The sequence below is a fragment of the Aspergillus terreus genome, genomic scaffold (genome assembly GCF_000149615.1).
Source record: "Aspergillus terreus NIH2624 scaffold_5 genomic scaffold, whole genome shotgun sequence".
NCBI classification, from domain to species: domain Eukaryota; kingdom Fungi; phylum Ascomycota; class Eurotiomycetes; order Eurotiales; family Aspergillaceae; genus Aspergillus; species Aspergillus terreus.
The window spans coordinates 204119-226501 of NT_165928.1; the positions used below are offsets into that span (position 1 = coordinate 204119).

A 22383-nucleotide genomic window follows, 5' to 3' on the forward strand; every position below is an offset into this window, starting at 1 on the left:
TGAGATAATTGCATAGGAATCCTGCGTTGCCACTGAAGACTCCATGGTAGCTGGTATCTTGCGGGGAAATCTCCATCGTGATCCATATTACGACCCACTCTATCCGAGGCCTGAGGTCTTGTCAATCCATGACAGTTCATGCTGTGTAGTCCTTCTGGAATGTTGGTTGAATTGGCCCTCTGTACCCTTTACCTGAACGAGAGGCATGCTCACAGCCAAACGCCCTAACCGCAGCATTCATTCAGTCATTGAGAACCTCAAAATGCCTAGAGTAGGGGTACGATCCAGAAACGCCCTAGGTGCGCTTGGCCTTGCGCCTCTTTCTCTTGGGTTGTAATCCTTTCTCTTGGATGGCTCAACCGCAAATATTGTATCCTTGGCTCGCTCAGCCGGTGATAAGTTGCCGGGTAGTGACGGCCAAGTTGTCGGTGTCTCTAGACACGACAGATTGCCCTGGTTCTAGTGGGAGTTGCGGTTGTTCGAGTCGATAAATATACATGGAAGCCCTCCGCCGCTCACCTCTACCGTTTATCTCCTCTGTTCCGTCGACTCTCGACTCTAGCTTGTTTCATGACCTCCATCCCATAAGCCACAATGGACGGACTCAAGCGTATTCTGAACATTTTTGCCCCAAAAGCTGAGAAGGAGGACGGACGCGACGTATGGGGTTCACGAACGGCCTTTGTCCTGGCCGCCATGGGCGGTGCTGTCGGCCTGGGAAACATCCTGCGATACCCGTCCGTCGTTTTCCCAAATAACGGTCTTCAATGGTTCCTCCCCTACTTCATCGCCCTGATCTTTCTGGCAATGCCCATCCTCATGCTCGAGATCTGTATTGGCCAAGCAGCGCGAGGCGGCGGTGTCGTCGCATTTCACCGCATCAACAAGCGCGCGAAAGGAGTCGGCCTGGGCACCATTGCCACCGGATACATGGTGGCCACGTACTATGTGCCCATTCTCAGCTGGACGATGAAGTATTTCCGCCATTCGTTTACTGACCCGCTTCCATGGACGGGCAGAGGGGAGGAGTTTTATCTAGGGACCGTCATTGCCAACCAGGACCCGATCCCCGGCAACTACAGCACCAATGGCAATACCGTGGTTGACTACGCGCAATACCCCGGCACCGGGATCATCGGCGAGACGGCTGGCTGGGCGGCGTTTGTCTGGTTCGTCGTTTTTCTGTGCATATTCAGGGGCGTCGGTCTCACGGGTCGCGTGGTGTACATCACCATGGGCTTGCCTATCGTCATCATCATCATCCTTCTGGGGCGTTCCGTGTCGCTCAACAACGCCGTCGACGGGATTAGAATGTACATGGGCCATTGGGACAGTTCCAAGCTTGCGAGCGGTGCCATCTGGCAGGCCGCGGCCGGTCAGATCTTCTTCTCGACCGGTGTTGGGTTCGGCTACTTCACAGCCTTTGCGTCCTACAACACGAAATTCTCCAACGCCGTCCAAGACGCCGTCATTATTGCCGTGAGCAACTCGCTCTTCGAGATCATCGCCGCATTCGCTGTCTTTGGCGTCATCGGTTTTCTCGGCCTCCAACCCGAGGACGTGCAGCTGAGCACATTCACCGTCGGGTTCCTGACCTACCCATCGGCCATTGTCGAAATGCCGGGGGCCAATTTCTGGGCCGTGCTTTTCTTCATCACCTTGATGCTGGTCGGCATCAGTTCCGCGTTTGCGCTGGTTGAGTCGCTGGTGACGCTCCTGGCCGACTCGGCTGTGGGTCGAAAAGTCCCTCGCACGGCCATATGCACTGTCGTTGTTGTCGTTTCGTTCCTGCTCTCGCTGATATACTGCACCGAGTTCGGCCTGTATATCCTCGACGCCGTCGACACATGGCTCAACAACCTGTCTCTGTTGTTCATCGCGTGGAGCGAATGCGTCGCGAGCACCACCATGTACCGCTGCACCGATGTCCTGGGCCAGGTCGGGACTCCGTCGTTTATCGTCTACAACGCCGGCTATTTCGGTGGCACAATCTTCGGCATCGCCGTCGGCCACGCCGTGAGCCCGGAAGCCGGCGCGGGAGTTGGCTTTGGGCTGTACGTTGCCGGTACGATCGTTGCGATCCTGCTTGCCAGGACGCCGGACTCGTCGGCGCCGCGGTTCTGGGGGAGCAATGTCTGGATGAACCGGTTCTGGTGGCTAGCATTCTACTCTGTAAGCCGACTCTCTCGCTCTTCCCACCGGAAACGTGGAGGTACTGACATGCAATCCAGGGCCACCAACTGCAGCGCGATCTCAATCTAGTAGTCGTCACGGGCAAGAACTGGCGGATTCCCATCTACTGGGGACCGGTCGTCCGATACATCTCTGCCCCCATCCTCGCGATCATCGTCTCCTTCGCCTACCCGGCATTCTACAAGTTGCGCAGTGACCCGCTGCATATTTTCGGTTTTACTATCGCACACATCATTTTTGTCATTGTGATCCTGGGTCTTGTCGTGCCGCGGCTGTTCGAGCCCATCCTTCCTCCGGCGTGTCGCCGCGAACCAGAGCCGATAACCATTCCCAACATCTCGATGCCGCTTGTGGCGGCCGAGACTGGGCCAGGGAGTGAGACGGAGTATCACCTGGAAGAGGGGAAGGAGAAGGAGGGGGTTGTTGGTACCGTGTAGCATGTTCAGCGTGTATACCGTCAGAGAGCAAATATACTGAATTATTAGTCTAAATCTGGAAAGAGAACGCATTACAAGACAGTGTAGACAGGTGTGAACGGTAATCGAAGATATGCAATCTGAGACAGTCATCGTAGCTGCATTGGAATCACTATTTCTTCATTCAAGTCTTCGCTATTCATATTTACAAATCTTCAAGCAATTGCCGAACTAGCACCCCTTCTATCAATACATTCCTTATACTCGGGGACTGCTTTTATCGCACCCTTCCGCATCTTCGTCCACAGGCTATATTTTCGCCCGCGAAAGCTTCATGTGGCGGTTCACATCCTTGTACAGCAAATAACGGAACTTGCCCGGGCCACCCGCATAACAGGCCTGCGGACAGAACGCCCGCAGCCACATGAAATCCCCAGCCTCGACCTCCACCCAGTCCTGATTCAGCCGGTAGACCGCCTTTCCCTCCAACACATACAGCCCGTGTTCCATGACATGCGTCTCGGCGAAGGGGATGACACCGCCAGGCTCGAAGGTGACAATGGTAACATGCATATCGTGACGCAGATCGCTCGGGTCGACAAAGCGGGTAGTGGCCCAGGCACCGTTCGTATCCGGCATCGGCGAGGGCGCAATCTCCTTCTCATTCAAGAACAGCGGATCCGGCGCATCCAGCCCGTCGACATACTCGTACGCCTTGCGAATCCAGTGGAAGCGCGCGGTGCTGGCGCCGTTGTTGCGCAGCGTCCAGCCGCATTTCGGCGGGAGGAAGGCGTATCCGCCCTCGGTAAGGGTGTGCGATGCGCCTGCCACGGAGATGGTGACCTCGCCCTCGACGACAAAGACGACGCCCTCGGCGGCGTCGTCCAGCTCGGCGCGGTCGCTGCCGCCGCCGGGCTGCACCTCCATGATGTACTGCGAGAAGGTCTCGGCGAAGCCCGACAGCGGGCGCGCAATCACCCACAGGCGCGTGTGGTCCCAGAACGGCAGGAAGCTGGTCACGATGTCGCTGAAGGTGCCCTTGGGGATGACGGCGTAGGCCTCGGTGAACATGGCGCGGTCGGTGAGCAGCTGCGTCTGCGGCGGGAGGCCGCCGGTGGGCGCATAGTAGGCCCCGATTCGCTTGTCGTTGCCCATGGCGGTTGTATGGTGTGGATGGGTTCGAGGGTGCAGGAGAGGAGAGTTGAGGAGCTATCGAGAGAAAGAAGAAATGCGACGCTCATGGAGGTTAAATGGAGGGCGATTTCGGGGTTGGCCGATTGCAGGCCGATTGCGGTCGAAGCCGTGCGTGGGGCGGCGGTGGCGGGGAGAACCCCGATTGTTAGCCGAGGACGATAAGACTCATACGGAGTAGAAGTGGGCACCGTACTCGGAGTATGTCCTTGCCTGCACGAGATACATATTATCCAGCATACTAAATACAATCAAGGCTAACTATGTACCATGTTCATCCGAAGTGTAGCCCCCTTCTGATCAATCAATGGCTCATGGTCACTGCTCCCACGCCCGTCCGTCCGCCCCATGGGGACCGCCGCCGACAGATCAACCGGCTTCACGCCCACACTCCTGATCCAAGTCTCCGTCGTAGCCTGCCGATACGAATCATTGGGATACACAAACGTAGTCAGCGTACGCCCAACGGACGTATGATGCAGGAAGCGCCGCATCTTCCCGAACCCGGTGCGTCCCATGCAGACCACCACCAGCAGCGCCAGGACAATGAGACAAACAATCACCACCACAAAGACCGCAGGAATCGCATACGGGAGCTGGTATCCCAGTCGACGCTCGTAAGGCACTACCGCAACTCGAATGGGACTCCCGATCTCCTGGTCATCGGCCCGCGCGAACGACTCCGGCCGGACAGACCAGTTGTACGCGCGCGTGCCGACGACCGCGTTGGCCGCAATGTCTGTCCAGATGAGATTGAAGACGGTCGCGGAGCCGTCCGGCGTCTGCGTCATGTTCTGCCACATGGTGAACATGCCCGCGTTAGTTTGGCCAGAGTAATCCGCGATGGATTCACTGGCTGAAGTGCTAAAGTCGCTGGACGAAGAGCCGATCTCGTATGCGGCCCTCAACGCCTTGTGCGAGAATTGCGCCGCGGGGAGATTGTCGCTGCTGTAGCCGATGGAGAGCATCGACTGGCCGTCGGGCAGCCAGAGGTGCTCCTTCTGCACCACAGTCAGACCGGGGTGGTCTTTGTATTCCGCGGACACGATCCCCCATACAGGATTGACGTCGCCTATCATCATGTCTTCGCGGTGCTCGACTCCCCAGTAGGGTAGGTCTTCCGTGCGGTCGTACTGTTTGTCCCGAATGTCCAGCACATGCAGGTCCTTCAACCCGCCTGTTCCGTTGTAGGAGAAATGGACGGTCTTGATCAACGCCTTGGTCGCCGATGCACAGGTATACAGAGGGATCGACCAGGTCGTCATGGGATCCCAGGTGGACGCGCTCGATCCGTCGGAAGGTGTCGCTGCGCCGTATATGACGCCGCAGTTGACAGCGACACTGTCTATGTTCACCGGGCTGACTTTGGAAGTCTGCTGGCATAACGCGTCTACAATAGTCAGTCGTGGTCCAGCATACTCAAGCTTAAGAAGGAACATACCTATGTCATCGAAATCCGAATATGACAGGTTAAACGGGTTTGAGTAAGTTCCAGCCGTCGCATTGGTCGTATTCGACTCGGACAGCGACAGACTCTTAATAAACATCGCCAGTCCGCCGGTCCGAATCGCCCGCGCCGACACAGACTCGCTCGGTATGGTGAAATTCTTTCCGATATGTGAGTTGAGATATTGGAACAGCTCCGTGTGGGTCGTCTTGTTTGCCGGATTGGTGATGTTCATGTAGAACATGGTCCACATGTTGTTGATGTAGGCGCCCCGAAAAGCATGATACGCTAGATCCAGCTCTTCCTGCACCGACGCATACGTCCTGTTGGGCAGACGCCGCGGGACGTTGATGAAGCCGCCATGATCCGTCAGCGCTAGGTGCTCTATCGAGCCCACATCTCCGAGGGTAAGATCCAGAGTGAGGTTTGTATTGACACAGCTACTTTCAGGCTGCACCCAGAGCAAATCTTCCTCCCAGGTAACGCCGTGTCCCGGCGCTGTAGGGACGGTGTGGTTGCGAAATCCGATCCCTCCACGCTTCCCATCCACCACGAGTCCCTCGACAACCACGTAGTCTTCCTCGAGGAACACCTGCTGGATGGGCCGATAGCTTCCCTGGACCCGGCGCGAGCCGTTATTGTAGACCTCCTCGCTGCGATGGGTATACGACCGCCACTGTATGTCCCAGATACTGGACACGCTGCTGTCCAAGCCCGCACGGCCACTGTCGAACACATCGGTCACGTTCTGCGGGATGGTAACGTTGTAGCCGAAGGGCGTTGCAGAAGACCTCCGCGTATCATTGGTTCTGTCCAATACTATGGTGTTGGAGCCGGGACACGCAGAATCGTAGAATGACCCGCATTGTCGGTTGAAGGGCAGCGGACTGCGTGGCGGCGTGGCACTGCCCATCACGGTTGGGTCTTTCACATACTGGAAGTCGTAGAGCGCTTTGTTTGGGGCTGGGGCGAACCCGTCATAGAGACCTAGGGGAGTGACAATAGAAGCGACGGCGAGCACCCCGAGCGCCCCGGGAAGTAAAAAGACGCCGGCTTTGACTGTGCGGCGGACACCGGTCCCTGCAGCAGTGTCGGTGCGGAGGATCATGGGCCAGTATGTTGACTGCAGGGTGCGTCCAAGAACAGACCTAAGAATGTCCGATATCAGTATTCGCCCTCAGAAGGACTCCGGGGAATAGTACCAAGTGACTGCCGCCTCCTGTTCTCTCACCAGTCCCACCAAGGCCAACGCTACCGCCAGGGGGATGAAGAGTTGAACTGTAGCCTCGTTAATATGGACATACGAAAAATATTAGAGGCCATATACCGATAAAAACCGCCGCAGCAATGATACCAGAGGCATCCGCGACTGATATTTCCACCATTTTGCCGGCGAGAGCGACCCGTTTGCATTATGCAAAGAGAAATTCCTGCTCCTGGGGGGTATATCTCGACATATAAAAGATTGGTTACCTGTGTAACTAAGAAAGAAAAGAGTTCGGACCGCTTGCAGTCGCACGACACGTTACTCTCGTATTGGTCTCGGCTGAGACTGATAGAGTCTGGCTGGCCATCGACCCTGGAGGTCGGAACATACCGCCGCATGTTTAATGGGTCCATCTCATTGTGAGGCTATCGAGTTGAGACAGATCTGCTCATATAGGGCAGACTGCGGTATCACCTATCCACAGATTTGGTAAAGGCGGTTCTGAGCTGGAAGACGATTGGTGTCGGAATACGAGGTCTTTCGTTAGCTTCGATGCACAGGCGCCACTTGTAGATCGCCATTTAACTATTAAGACCCTAACTAGGGTTATCCTGTATGCCCAAGGTTATCCCACAGACCGTGGAGCAACAGTGTTTGGCCAATGGACGCTTTCTCGATCAGAGGCACCTTGTCAATCACCTCTTGAAACCATCCGATATACCGGGCTCAGGAGGCGAGGAGCTCGAATGTTTGCTAACCACATACATTACACGGAGTTGCAAAACGTCCGGGAGAGGTACCTGGAATACCATCCATACTGCCTTCCCAAGGGGCGTGCCAATCCACAGCCTCATATCTGATGTCCACGTGCGCGGCGCATAGTGGACATTGTGGACATAGTCGAATGGGGGCCGCTCAGTGCAGATGGTTGGAACAGCACCGTGCTGGCAGAGCTCGGATCGCCGTGGACATCGTCAGGTGTCGACGACCTCAGGTCTCTTGATACGAGGAGAGCAAGCGGTCATATTGGGTTTCCGGCAGGAAAAGCACCGCAACTACCAGCTGAACACCCGACAGAATCACACCCAGCCCCTACCACCACTGGGGTGTTATCCCCTTGTCTGGCAGAGAACCCACACGGCAGTTATTCTAAGATCAAATAGAAAAGAATAAGACTTCCTTACATTGATAAGAAACCTTGTTTGGCTATATACTAAAGGGGTAAAAGCACAGCTAACCAACCCCACGCTGAATGTGAAGAAGCTACTATCAGTTGAAACTGGGTAACAAGCACGATAATTAATACAGTAAAGCGGTAATGAGAGTCACCAACGGACAATGTTACATCCCCGGCCGAGGGAAGACAGGTGTTGTACTCAATTGCTCGTATCCACCCATCGTGCCTTGTTGGCCGCTGACCTGCCATCCCTGGCCAGTCTGTTGGTTCACGAAAGCGCTCTGCCGGAACGGGTTCGTACTTCCAGTCGGGTTGGGTCGAAGGGGCGCAGCCGGCGGGGGTTGTAGGCCCTGGGTCTGTTGTGGGGGTACAGAAGAACTGCGCGCGAAAGGATTGGTTCCGGTGCGTTGAGGCTGTAATGGTGCCGCCGCTGGAGGCTGTTGCTGGCTCTGCGACGCTCCCGTCTGATAATCCGGATTCACCATGGACAGCCGTCGGGCAAAGGGATTGGTGTTTTGACGGCTCAGCGGAGAAATTGGCCTGCCTGATCCCGTTGGCGTACTCAACAACATAGACTGCCGGAATGGGTTGGTTGTTTGTTGCGGCTGCTGCTGGGGCACCCCCAGGGTGGGCTGTTGCTGCATCTGTGTTTGGGCGAATTGAGCCGTGTTGTTCTGCGGAATGGGAGGAAGATTGTTTTGGAACCCATACGCCTGGGGCTGCGGAGTGTAGCCGCCAAACCCAGCTCCAGTGGGAGTGGATTGAAGAGGCTGCGGGGCTTGGGGCTGTCCGAAGGGATTCTGACCAAATCCATTCTGCTGGGGTTGCTGGGGTAGCTGGGGCTGCTGTGTTTGAAAGCCTGTCTGCTGTGGGTACACCCCCGTTTGTTGTGGTAGGAACCCAGCCTGTTGATACTGCATTGCTTGTTGCTGTTGAAGCTGGGGCTGTTGCATGTAATTCTGCTGAGGCACGGGCGCCGGGGTGGGGTCGATTGAGTCGAAGAAATCAATCAGATCCGAGGGGTTATCCTTCTTCTGCGGTATAGAACTGGCCTGAGACTGCGTCGGGGGGTTGGGATTGGTGGCAGGACTCGTCTTTTCTGCTCGGCTCCCGGATGACAGGGCGGTATCAAAGCCTGTGGGCTTGATTCCTTTGCGGTACAGATACTCTCGTCGGCGGAGGTCGAAGTCTGGGTCATTCAGATCATCCTCAAGCAGCCGCGTCAGGTCCGTAGAGGCATGCTTCAGTTTTGGGATCTCTAATCGAGTGGCGGCTTGGAAATGTCTTGCAACGCCCAAGAACTTAACGACCTCCTCCGTCTGCGCTGTAAATGTCTTGTAGATCTCCAGGGCTCTTTCGCTATCGGGGCGCGACATTTCGAAATAGTGTTCTAACATTATCAATACACGTCGCAGTACATCCGGTGGTAGACCTACCAAGAACATTGATTGTCCCCTCATTCATGACGGAGTACAGGGTGAGAAGGTCCAAGGTGAGCAGTCGAAATGCAGTCAAGGTGATTTCATTTTCCACCTCGTCGGTCAAAAACTGAAAACGGTCAGTCCGAACTCTTGCGCGTACAGTCGGGAAGACCTACGTCACATCGGAGGAGCGCACGAATCTGTTTCTGGACGATTTCTGTTTCTCGAAGGAGGCCCTTTTCCACGGTCAACCTCTTCATCCGCCCTTGTCCGCTCCGCACGTAATCGGTCTTGGTGGCCTCGAATGCTTTTGCGCGTGCGACGAGGTAATCCGAGTATCTCCTGATGTTATGGCCCTGCGTTTGCACTGCAGATCTGTCAGCACATGTCTTTCTGCAGGTCGCGCATGTTCGCCCCACCCTCGGAGTATCCACTGATTGCGATCTTTCTTGGGTTTTCGGCCATATACTGTAAGGTGGCATCCAATTGGCCTTCCCGAATCATGAAATGCAGGACAATGAGCGCCTTGAATACGACGGTCCATGTCGAATCACGGAGACGAAGATGTAGTGTGCGAAAGATTTCTGCGACGCCAGCCTCTCCGGTATGGGTCGCGACGAGGATGTGTTCGATGTATTTCGATTTGGGGGGCGCGAGCTGGGGAACGTATCACAATGAGCTTCTATCACGCGATGACGGGGTTAACAATGGACAAATGGTATACCGACCTTGATTTTCGTCGCCCCCTTCACGGACTTTTCAAAGTTGCTAGACATTGTCAAAGCAGATCAGGCAGTGCAATTGGGCCGCACGGGAATCGTCGGCGGAGTACGCGCCACCCTGGTCGGCGCAAATGTGTAGGTGTTGGAATAAGAAGAATATGTAAGACTATTATAATGCCCCTATCGATCCGTTGACATCGACTTCCAGAGAATTCATGATGGTTCAGTCCATGCTGGGTGGGAACGGGCGACACAGTGTTTCCAGGAACCGGGATGATTAGGCGATTTGCGGACGGAACCGTGGGATTGAGAAAGCGGAATTGCCGGATCAACCGTCACACCACAGACTCAACCTGTTGCAATGGCAGTTTGGCGGAAGTGAAGGGGGAAGAGAGGAACGTGGAGGGCGCAGGAAGCTGGAGGAGAGAGAGATGATGTGGTGTCAACCTGAGCGGAGGGATTCCCGGTGGAGCCTTGGGCGGGAGTGGGTAAGCCCATCTCCCGCCAATCAGGTGACTACTATGTACCTCCCATATCAATGTCCATTTACGAAATATCCCAGGTACACAGTACTAAATAGTAGGTATAGAACTACCTGGAGAGACTTGAGCTTACAACAAACAGCGCTATGCGGTAGGAATGATCTCAATTATATATTTCGGCAAGTGGCAGTCTGACTACTTATCAGTCTCTCAGCAACTCGCTTAAGAAGCTATTTGACAGCCAATTTAGATCTTTCTGAGAGCCCTTGACAATGAACTACTTCGTGCATGCCTTAATGTCCTTGTGCTCGTGTGTCGGTCTCTTTTCCCTTAATTAGTCCTAAACGATCCCACATCAAGAGTACAATCCCATTAGGACCCGCAGTCCGAAAGACCAACTCTTCGCTTAATGGCCTATGTCCACCGACGTATTCCCGGATGAATTCACGCAGAATCGGCTCAGCGGATGGAGTATCCTCAAGGTGCCATTGGATGTAGAGACAAGTGATGCATGAGTTGGAGAGAAGCTGTCTCGGCAACCTATGGCAGTGGTCAATTTTCAGCGCATTGAAAACAGTATATTGGACGTAAGCATCGAGTTACTGGCATCACAAGAGTCCCTGTTATATCATATCGCCTATCATGCTTAACAATAACGCTCTTTGGATTGTTTGGGAGCTGTGAATGGCAAACCCCCCGATAGGTGAAGTTTCCTATTCCACCACTCAGCTGCTTCAACGATAGACACTTATACGGTGCGTTGAGCAGACATTTCGTCACTTCAGACTCAATCTTTGTCTTTGGATCGAGGTTCGCGCGGTTGGTTTCGCAGTAGCAGACTCCTCCATGACCGTCATCGTGTGCTGGGAGACGGCACAGGTCGTGATAGAAACACTACAGATGCAACGATATTACAAGCAGATATTTAGTATCCATAAACTTGTCGCGGAGATATATGGTATTTATCCTACAGTAGAACTGTTCGGTTCATGTTTGGTCACCCAAAGGTATTGTATATAATTGCCCGTGGTTAAATCCGCAACCCCTTGCTCCACCAGTATGCATTGCTGCATGACTTTACCTACGCAGCTCCAGTGATGGATCAATACACCAAATAATATTGGTAAGGGCTGCATAGTTCAGTAAGGAGGCTATTATCCCTTGGTGGTGCAGTGTATCATTGACCTAGCCTTGGAATGCGAGGGGCCATTGCTGGGTCAAATTGGACCTACTTATCTGTAAGCTTTGTCTAGTTCGTGTCATCCTTTAGCTGTGGGGAGGTTCGTCCAGCAGGAATGTAGATTGGCTTGAGATAAACCCGTCTGATGTTCACTGAATGGAGGAAGCTTCGTGTTTCCCATGTATACACTCTGTAGAAAAGATGTATATATCTCCAGGAGATGTTTGAGAGGGATATGGCTCTTCCTTCTCAATCGCCTGCTTCTCCTTCACGAGATTCCCGGATACGTCTACCACCGCTTTACTATCTTTGATTATACCCATAGTCAATGCAGGAGCAGGACAGGTTGCAGGTAAGCGATGCAGTGAGGCCTAAGACGTCCCCAGTATCGAGACCAGGAGACTCATCAAGGTTTCGTAGACAGCAACCTCGGGTGGTAGAGACGAAACGTTCCAATACTTCCAACAGCATACATGGACTATTGCACACCATCGAAGAACTACGTATATTTTCGAGGGAGTGAGGAAAGAAAAGACCTAGGGTATGTGATGGTCTATGTCACGTGGGCGCGCCTCTTAAGGACGATGAATGTTCCGAGACCCACAACTCTCTATTGCACCCATCCGGGGTCCAAGATGTCCACTGTTGGGACTCTGCTTTATTCGCTATGATGATATGAAATCAGACATCTGCTGTCTGTCTAAAACCAATCGCTTGGCAAACAGGTTGAGGCCTTGATCCAATTAGCAACACCGGTATCCTTTCTGTGGGGAAAATTTCACTCCACATTGAGCCTCCAACATGGCATCAAAAGAATCTCTCCTACCGGTCGACATGATGGAGCTTCAACTGGCCACCATAGACCTCCTCGTCTCCATGTTCCCCTCTCCAGGAGAGCTCGACATCCCCCCATCGACGACCGAGTGCATGGAAAGACTCCGGGACTGGTGCCAGGATCCCACTGTCACACCCGTGGGGATTCCCTCCAGCATCCTCCTCGCTGTGCATCTACCCATTGCAGATGGAGAGAAAACGATCCAGGTCAACGTTTCTGTTCCGTTGCACAGTGACAACCCAGAGATGGACCAGCCGCCTCCGTTCAGCTATTCGCTGCGACAGCCTGAATGGCTGTCGAGGGCTGAGGTGGCCCAGCTGACCGCCGCAATTCCTTCCGATGATGTATTCGAGGCATTCAAATATATCCAAACGGAGGCTGTTGAATTCCTCAAGGCTCAGCCTGCCCAGACTTCCAGCGCCAGCACCAATCCCCGCGGCCCAATAGTCCGAGTCTGGTTTTATTTCCCATCGCTATCGACCCGTGAAAAGCGCAATGACTTGGTCAACTATGCGCCGGGGTATGGGCTTACGGGCTTTGTGTTGGCCGGGAAGCCGGGTCTCCTTTGTCTGGAGGGGAGCTCAACAGACATCGATGAATACATGCGATTCATCAAAACGCACTCATGGGGCGATATCCCCAGCCACCAGAAAAAAGTCAGCGAGCGATACCGGGAGACCGAAGCTGTGCAGAGGGCGTTCCCGGACATGTCGGAGATTACCGATTCTCTCGGGGATCGGAGTGGGCAGCGGGCTAACCGGGGCGATATGCAAGCTTTGGAGGGCTGGCTACGCAGCCGAGGGTTGCAAGAAGCGTTTGAGAAGGTGATTTTTTAGCTTTGCATAGGTCGAGCATGATGCGACAGGAAGAGCAGACCACTGCGATGTCTTGTTTCCATCCGGAGACCCATTCACATCATCCAAACACGGCTTGCTTTCTTGGGAGACATTTTCAGGATACATCAAACTTCATATGGCGCTGTCATTAGGGCCATATTCCGGATTTTTTATACCCTACTATCTTTCTGTGTATATTGTGAAATGTTTATGAGCGAAACCACCCTCGATAGTCGTGTATAAAAAATTAGTCGGTAGTCTGTAGATTCCATAGGAAGTGTCACGCCCATGACTTAACTACGTTTTAGGCACTTTCAGCGGAACGAAAGACATCAATACTGCTAGGTACTCCATTCAACACATGAGGTAATGACACCTCTCCATCCGCTCTCTCGTCCGTTTGCCGCGCCCAACTCACGTGTCAGCCAGGATGATCAATATCAGATTAACTCTAGTCATAGAATGTGTGTCACTATTCAGCTCAGTCTTGTATACACTTGATCTCGCCGCTCCTGGTACATTTGTACAGTATAAGTGTCGGGAGCGTCTATAGAGCCTCCTCGGTAAAGCAAAGCTACTGCTAACACTGGGCACAGTTTACGCAGGTTGGCCATACTGGACCCCTATGCCCCAGCGAAGTCGGCCGACCCGTTCCTGTACAGTATCCTATCTCCCCGTACTTCTCAGAGCATAGCTGACGAGTGTAGTATACCGACGAGGTCGCCCTCACCTTTCCCTCGCTGTCGATTATCTGCGGACATATCTAGTTTCATGGACACAAGAGATATTGGAGTAGCATGGAACATCCAAATGTCTACATTGATATTTCAGCATATCTCCCAAAAGTAACACCCCATTGACAGCCCTTCGGCTAATTCTGCGTAGCTCAGGAACTGGTTCAGTTTGCAAATACGTTGGGAAAAAGAAGGTCATGTTCGGGACAAACTTCCCCCAGCTGAGCTGGGCTAAATGCATCGAGTCGGTCCATAAGGATATCAGACTGCGGGAGAGTGTCAAGGCCCGACTTCTTCGGTGGAAATGCTGCACGAGTTCTCAAGCTGGACGGCGTGCCATCTACAAAAGGAAGCTATGAATTTGTTGCGTAGTGTCAGAAGCATCCGAGACATGGCACGAGGGAACAGAGCCTACAGAAAGGATACTGTGAGTCATTCTGTCTCATGTTAAAGTCTCCTGAAGGGAAGACCGGTGTATGTGTTTTGCACCGGTGGCGCACAAGACATTATGTGATGGCACCTGTTGGCTTTGGAGTATGAGCGCTACAGTACTTGATGACATCCATCTTGATCAAGGACTGTGGAGGTGTAAACCCGGAGAGCGCATCATTACCTGCCTGTGGTAGGAACTAGATGCCTATATGCAACAGTAGTACGCATAGAATCTGAGAATCGATGTGTTATGAAATCTGTCCAGCCATGAATCCAGATATTTACACTTTTAATCAAGATGTCTTTTCAATGAGTTCATGTATATGTATGTATACTACTGTTTTATCATTCGGTTCAGCACCGATCCATGCTCTATTCCTCTTCCTTGCTCGTACTCTGGCTCAGGTATACTGTAAGTTGGGGGTGCAGGGATATATCCTCAATAGTATATAAGAGGTATACATCCTTCCCCATGTGAAATTACTTATCTTCCATACCTATGTTTACACAGAACTTGATATTAACATCAGAACGACAGGTTCAATACAACGTTCCTGACGAAGATACAAACCAGCACCTGAAGGATACCAGTGTATAGTACCTAGTAACAAACAACCTTGATCAATGTACCTACTAGGCAGGTATGACTGAAGTTGTGCAATTCATGCATGGACGCCAAGATCTAAACTACAGGTACACAATGGATTGTCCACGGTATAAAGTTATGTGCATGCAGGACGTGCACGCGAGTCGCAATCAACCCCCGGCCCCTGATTCGAGGATGAGAAATCCGACACCAGATAGACTAGTCAAACAAGTCGGCCGTGTGGGATTCAGTGGAGATGGCCGTCTCACGTCTTCTGCCAAACATCTGCATGTCTTGGAGGTCGACCGGGTAAGCCAAGCTCGAGGGACTGCCACGTCAGAGCAGGCCCCGGTCCACTGTGCGGGATCGCAGGCTGCCGGGTGTAAGGATTCGTCATGGCAGGGGGAGACTGGGTATGTGGTGTATCCACCGAAAGGGTGCGATATCACCGTATTATTTAGAGCTTGTCTGTAGGTGGGGAATTGGGGAGGCTCTCGTGGAGGGATACCTAGATAGATGCAACGAGGGAGAAAAGGCGCCATGTGAGAAAAGGATTGTTACCGACGGATCTCGTATAGAGGCCTCTTCCCTGCACCATTGTTCCTCCAGGAGTTTCTCCGGGTGGAATTAACTTCCAACGACCCAGCTGAGCCCGCATGGATCGTGGCTCCTTGCTGCACATTGGCAGGTCTGATTCGATACCAGGCTTTGCGGGGAGATTTAGATTTAGTCCTTGATGGCCACGATCCATGTCGCTGGCTGGCATTCATTCTCGGGTTGGGGTCGCGCGCGCACGCCAACGCCACTGTTTCTGATCAAAGCCGATCGCTGGAGATAAGCATCAAGTGGGCAGAGGAAATTCAAGCCGACGTCTATTGTACGGATATCTGGATGTCGACGGCTCAGTCTGGAGAGTAGTGTGACTCCCAGACTATCAACGCGCACATGGACGGTGGAGCTTTACTCCGAAGTAATTAATTACTACGGCTAAGGAAGAGCATAGCTACCTGTAGTCAGCAGGCAGAACCGGTTTATCGGTCTATCTTGAAACTACGGCTTGCGTTTGAGACGGCTGCTACTGATCCCTGCAGCCAAGTACAGTACAGGTACAACGGGTCTGATCGTTCGCCGATATAATTAGAACGGAGATGAGGTAGAAGAGAATCAATGATAGGATCCAAGCGCCTCGGAGCGTTTGATTTGGAACGACGATAAAACTCACCATCAAACCCTCCTCCGTACGCCCGCAACCCCAAGACACTTAAGTAGACATGTGATCTTGGGTCAGGAGGTGGCTGATGTTGTGGCCCAGCTGAAGCTGACTACATACAGGTACGCCCATAGTGCGAATCCTGCTGGACGGCCTGAATGGAAATTGCATTGCGTGGCGAGAGTTCCAGGTTTCGCCCTGAATCGCAGGAAATGAGCGTCTGGCACCGGCTTGGGCTTACTCCGGGCAGAGGGCCGGCTTCTGCGACCTTCTAGACCAGGATCATCCGGAGAACAACAAGCTGGGAGCAGAAACGCGCCAGATTGGCAATAAGCGCGGATGGGCTCCGGACGCGATCGTCGAATCATCACGCGTAGAGGGGCTCTTCGGTTCCCGTGCCAAGCGTCTCGCGTGAGATTTATGTCATTCTGGGGCTGTTAAGTCGACCTGGTTGAACCTAGAGGTTGAACCCCCGCGATGCTTGCCTAAATGGTTACTCCGGACGGAGTAGAGTGGTGGTGGAATCGGAGGACAACGTGGGCTGACAGACAGTCAATTGTCAACCGTCAACTGTCAACTGTCAACTGTCAAGAGAATCCCAATAGTCCCTTACAGAGTACTCCGTAGGTACGTAAGGCTGTTCAGGGGAAGTCAGGGGCCTAGGTAGCATCTGGGCCAAACGGATGCCTAAACCGATCAAGAATCCATCCAAAGTCAATCGCTGGGGGGTTAATTTCCGTTGGAAGATCCGAAGTTGGCCGCCCAGAGAGGGTGAATGGGCTGTCCTGCTCCACGCGGCTCACATCATGTTCCTGCACCGCTAGTGTGACAATCCGGACGATGCGACACTCTGTAGGATCCAGTTATTGGCATCTGCTGCACGATGTTACGAGTGCAGTCGGTAAACTGGTCGACTGATTGGATCCGCCGATGAATAATCTGGATGCCTCCTTTGGGGTTGAGCCACCCACGGTGGAGTCGTTTATTTACGCTACTATCGGATCCACCGGTCGAAGTCCAAAGTACATAATAAATAGGTATCTTTCAGACTATCACCCGTCCGATCTAGTGTACCGTATTGTTCAGTTTCGTCCGCTCCAGAGTCATACTCCGTACACTTACAGAGTACTAGGACCGTTACCATCACCCAAGAGAGTGGCAAACGTGGATGTGCAAATCGTCTTGGTCTTGATGATTCCACCGGCTGTCCGAAAGGTAGAAGCCATCCTCGAAATAGGCCATTACATATGATTGTTCAAAGGACAAGGCTGAGGCTCTCTGCGGCTCAGCCACACATCGACCTTCCGACACGACCTTTCCAGAAAGGGTGATATTGCCTCGGGTCCAGTCGGTCCAACTTTTCGCGTTGGCTTACTCGTTACGGTGTAGACTATCGGCAGCTTCATTCGCTGGAAACCTGACCCAGGTCGAAATTAGCCGGAACGACGCGATCATGTCTATCTTGGTGGAATCGATTACTACGGTGATAGAGACCAATGGAATTGTCTATATTCTATATTATTCGATCTCGCATGGGCAATGTTAGGACAGAAGAGTTTGATTGACTGATCATCCGACTCAGTCGCCGAATACTGTTGCGACATCTCTTGCTCATCGACATCACCATGTACACTACCTCTGAAAATCGATGACTTAAAGACGCCTTGAAGCCGGTGGATGGTGGACGGTGGATCCAGCAACCCGTCCATGTCACTGGAAAACGGTACAGTATCTAAAGACGGTATCTGGACAACGAACAACTACGGAGTACCTACCTAGGTACTAGGTACTAGTTCGTATGTATGTCTTCAAGTTGTACTGAGGTCATCATATCAAGATATGGATACATCAAAGAAACAGAAAACTCTTCACCTGCAGAGGCCTGACACGTTCGACTCGACTAGTCCAACACCCAATACATTGAGCTCCAGGACGCGGAAAATAGACGCACATTCTGCATAGAATTGAAGACTACAGTCAATATACGCAGCCCCAAGTCGATATAATATATGACAGATGACAGATGCAACGTCTTCCATGAGCCTTCCAGAACATCTCTCTCCCGAGACTTCCTTTCTTTTCCTTCTCTTTCCTGGCTGATCCACACCTCCGAGACAGAGGAGATTATTCTCCCTAGAGTACTATCAAAATCTGCACCGTACCCGCTCCTTCCGACCGCCACTATTCGCGCTCCGTATGTAGCTTAACGTCAAGTACCACTGACGAGCCGGTCTTTTAAGGTGGACCGATATGGCGGAACGGCGGGGCTACAAAACATCCTTTCCACAAGGAGTATAATTGCCTTGGACTATGTCATCGATCGCCCATCGGTCGGTCGTCTTTCATTTTTGTACAGTACTTTTGCTATATCTTGTCAATCAATTGAGTTCAGAGTTTACCGTGATGGAGTCTGTCTATGTCTGTATATCAGAGCAAACTCCAAAGGCCAGAACACGGTGGTCGTGATGGAAATCGAGAAGCATGGCAGTGTGGAGTAACTAGGCAATTGAGACGTCTTTTTCGAGGTCCGCAGTGGACTCCGTCAGTTTTCGGCGACCCGGCGCCGGTGTGTACAGTGCAGAACTAAACATACTGTACAGTATGTCGTATGGACATCATACCACCGTTCAGTTCATTTGTATATGTACACGGTCGTACTTGGGATTCTGCTTCTGTATCCCGCTTCGAACTATTGCCTAACTACTGGTTATATATTTGCACGCAACGCACACAGTTCACGATGTAACAATCCAGATCTGCTTCCGGGTCCAGTAACAATGGATCGGTGTTCCTTGCAGGGGCGACTCCGTCAACAACAAACCACACTTACCCACTGTCTCCTGGATCTGAAAGAGATATGTACAGTGCAAGGACAGCTGCAAGTTAATTAGGATTGTCCGGATTAATGAGTCACCCTGTTGCTGCAGGTACACAGCAAGGGAGGTTATAACTCCATATGTCGTTCATCATTGATCTCCGGCGCAGTCGGTGGAGGCAGTGTAGGGTACCTAGTATTCTCACATCTTCGTTCCATAGCCGGATATTGATAAGTAAAACATAGATATTTATTGTCGGAATCAAATGAATCAAATGGTCCGATCGCTTCAAGCTATATCATATATCTTTCTGGTTGTCTGTCAAAGGAGCCTTGCTCCAAGTCATCTTACTCCTCCGTACTTCGTATTCCATATAACCTGGATCGGCCAAGTCTGGGCTACATCCCTGCTAGCTTCCCCCTTTTACCCCTATAGATGCCTAGCCTAGCCTGCCCAGTAGTTACCTAGACATCCGCGATCCGATGAGTAATCTGCACAAGTCACAGCGCCCGGGTATGAAGGGGCTGTCTATCAAACAGGAGGGAGACACGGGAATTCTCACCTCTAACTTAGCCTCGCACAATTGGCATGTCTGCTGCTATGGAAAGTATATGTCGTCTTGCGATCGCAACGCGGAAATGCACATGCATTCCGAGGGTGGAAGGTTGATAGCAGCGAAGATCAGCGTCCAAATGAATGTGGTTCAGACCACCGCAATACTCCTACAGGGATGGAATGGCCACGGTGGTGGTAATAATAATAACCATGACTGCAGAGATCCACCGATGCACGACAGACGATAGGTACTTACATTTCGGTGGTGAAACAGAATGACCAGTAACCAGCGCCAGCCACATCAGCCACTGCCGGCCCCTCTGATAGGGGTGATCGATGCCGCTGGGTTGATTCAATCAGTCCTCCACGCGCAGTACTCCGTACGACTCGGTAGGTTGAAGATAAAGAAGCCAACCTTGGAAGGTTTCGACGATGCAGTGTGTACTATATCTGTACGAACAGTCGCTCCGTGGAGCAGCGGGCTCAAAGAGATGGTGTATGGTCTTACTTGGACCGAGCCACCACCGTCTACAGGTACTGCGTAACTCCTTGCTTTGTCTGGCGTTAGATCTCCCGACGCCCGACTGTACAGCCACACGTACAAACACAAAGAGAGGTGACAGCGTAACACGATGCGACGCCTGCGCTTTCGCCCGTAAGGCCGGGCGTTGGATATTCCAGACGCAGCTGGGTGCATGGCGACACCAACGGTTCAGCGCATATGCCGTAAGTCGGTTGATAGCCAGTGCTAGTGCTAGTGGAATTCTTTATCATAAACCTACTGCGTATGTATGTATTGTATGTAGTGGCGTGGCGACAGCAATCCGTTGGTGATTAATAGCTTATGGAAGTGGTTGACGAGGCCGCCCATGCAGCTAAGACCCGAGTCAGTGGGCGTGGAGCATGGAAATGGATAGATCACGATGCTGATGTCCCGAAACAGACCCTGAATTAGCCGTGGATGGGGGGTGGTTGCGGGGCAGGACCGGACCATGATAATAATAATAATCGAGACATCAAGCCCCCAGACGGCTGGTTTTGGGAAGGCTGTTGGCATCCGAGACTATTACGTCGACGGTGGTAAGGAGTGGATAGATAACTAGCCCATAGTCTGTAGTCCACTGAACCGTGTATAGTGTCTACGAACGCGTCCAGGACGGATCTACGCGACCGAGGAAGGCTACGGATGCGCGGTACCATGGATGGCATTATTATTAGGATAGGAGGCGTGTCAATAGTGCAGCCCGGATCCCTGCCGCGTTGGGGACAAAGGAGGCCGACTGGTCGAGGGATGATGTAGGTCAGCCGCGGGTGCGAAAGGGCGGGGGAGATGGGCTACTCCGTCTGATCGACTGGCAGAGGACACGCGACGAGGCCGACGGAGGTTAGAGCTCGGCTGGGTTGGGGCCAGTAGTAGGGAGGAGGGAGTAGGAAGTAGGAATATGGGACGCGACCGATGTACTCCGTATGTAGGTATGTATGTATGTAATATAGTGTAGTGTACCTCATGAATGACAGTCAGCAGCTGAAAACCAGGCCAGTCGGTCGGCTACTCCGCAGGTGGATATGGGAAGGATACAGCTAGACCAGGGTCAGCCTGTTGTGCTAATAACGGATGCACTGAGGTCGGAAGATATGGAAGATACTAAAATAATACATAGGTTATGTACTAGGTAGGTAGTAGTATCTTGAGTGACAGTTCGACTCTATACTCGTAGAGTAGATGATAGATATGCAGAGGAGTCTTCCAAGTAACTATACTGGTATGAATCTTCTTCTCGCTTCCATCTCCTGTTCTGGGGCCTGAATCAGGGAGGCAAATGGCTGGTGAAGACTGGCTGGCATCGACGGAGATCACCCCACTGCAACCCACCGAAGGAGCGCTGGTGCTGGACGCCTGCAGGAGACTTTGGTAAGAAACCTAAGAAAGGAGCGATTGATAAAATAGGTATGAGATAGAGCATAAAGAACCACTGTAGTTAGTACTACCTACCTAGGATGTATACTCATGACATAAATGAACAATGGGTCCGTTAGACTCCTACCTTTAGTTGGAATTAGTTGTACCACGGCCAAAGGACGGCTATCTGGGCTGGTAGGGCAGCCAGTATTGACTTTGGCCGGTTACAGTAAGGGCCTCCAGCTCCCCCCGAGGCTCAGGCCGCCCCCGGCGGATTATTGGCGTACGCTGGTCTCTCCTGCGAGTCTGGAAAGGAGGCCGTAAGTAATCATCTTACTCCATGCTTAGGATCAATGATTCAGTGCTCTCTCGTACCACTGAACACACTGGCGTAGAAGACAAAAGTCCACGGCAGTCGCCAACTTTCCGTGTGAACCAGTAAATGGGCCCGACATTCGCCGTCGTTCTGACGATCCATCCAGGAGTCGGCAGCATCGCGTAGCTGTCTTTTTGAAACCACTGTGAGAGAGTAGAGACTGTAATCTGGATAAACAAGACAATTAATTGTCTTTTCTACCTACACGCCTAGATGTAGTCGGTGTACTCTAGGGGAAGACAGAGTACCAGGTACGAAGTAAGGTACCTCACCTCCGTCCATTTTCCATTTCACGTACCTAATACGATACGGGCAATTACCACTCGTACCCGTACCTAACCCGTTACCTAACAATACCCTCACCTCGCCCTCTCTCGACTTCTATCGCTCTCATCCGATTTCTTCTTTTTTTCCCTTTTCTTCTTGCTACACCCGTCTGGAGAGAGAGAGTTCCTCCTCCTCACTTTCTCCTCCTCCTTTCTCTTCTTTTTATCTTCACCTCTCCTCCCTTTCCTCCCTCCTCTCATCCCTCACCTCCTCTCCTCCCTTCTCTCTTCCCTCCTCCCGCCAATCCTCTTGGAGAGATCTGAGACTGGTCCACTCTGGCTTCGAAGTCTGTCGACCCGATCCTCTATATCTGTCGACTGCCTCGTCCGCCCGCGGTTGC

General features: G+C 52.4%; 5 protein-coding genes across 5 annotated transcripts; 2 read left to right on the top strand and 3 right to left on the bottom strand.

The window, feature by feature from the left end:
- Window positions 1-594: 594 nt before the first annotated feature.
- ATEG_03641 (sodium:neurotransmitter symporter family protein) lies at window positions 595-2630 on the top strand (the record flags this gene model as incomplete). Its single annotated transcript, XM_001212819.1, has 2 exons — window positions 595-2172; window positions 2232-2630. The coding sequence occupies 2 exons, from the start codon at window positions 595-597 to the stop codon at window positions 2628-2630; spliced, it is 1977 nt and encodes a 658-aa protein (XP_001212819.1).
- Window positions 2631-2918: 288 nt separating this feature from the next.
- ATEG_03642 (uncharacterized protein) lies at window positions 2919-3536 on the bottom strand (the record flags this gene model as incomplete). The annotated part of the gene is made up of 1 exon (XM_001212820.1): window positions 2919-3536. The coding sequence occupies one exon, from the start codon at window positions 3534-3536 to the stop codon at window positions 2919-2921; it is 618 nt and encodes a 205-aa protein (XP_001212820.1).
- Window positions 3537-4057: 521 nt separating this feature from the next.
- Window positions 4058-6632, bottom strand: ATEG_03643 (uncharacterized protein; the record flags this gene model as incomplete). Its single annotated transcript, XM_001212821.1, has 4 exons — window positions 4058-5190; window positions 5242-6395; window positions 6450-6525; window positions 6575-6632. 4 exons carry the CDS (start codon window positions 6630-6632, stop codon window positions 4058-4060), a joined length of 2421 nt encoding a protein of 806 aa, XP_001212821.1.
- Window positions 6633-7795: 1163 nt separating this feature from the next.
- On the bottom strand, window positions 7796-9828 carry ATEG_03644 (ENTH domain protein; the record flags this gene model as incomplete). Its single annotated transcript, XM_001212822.1, has 5 exons — window positions 7796-9021; window positions 9068-9179; window positions 9229-9419; window positions 9472-9709; window positions 9781-9828. 5 exons carry the CDS (start codon window positions 9826-9828, stop codon window positions 7796-7798), a joined length of 1815 nt encoding a protein of 604 aa, XP_001212822.1.
- A 2409-nt stretch (window positions 9829-12237) lies between these two features.
- On the top strand, window positions 12238-13107 carry ATEG_03645 (DUF1115 domain protein; the record flags this gene model as incomplete). The annotated part of the gene is made up of 1 exon (XM_001212823.1): window positions 12238-13107. One exon carries the CDS (start codon window positions 12238-12240, stop codon window positions 13105-13107), a length of 870 nt encoding a protein of 289 aa, XP_001212823.1.
- Window positions 13108-22383: the final 9276 nt, after the last annotated feature.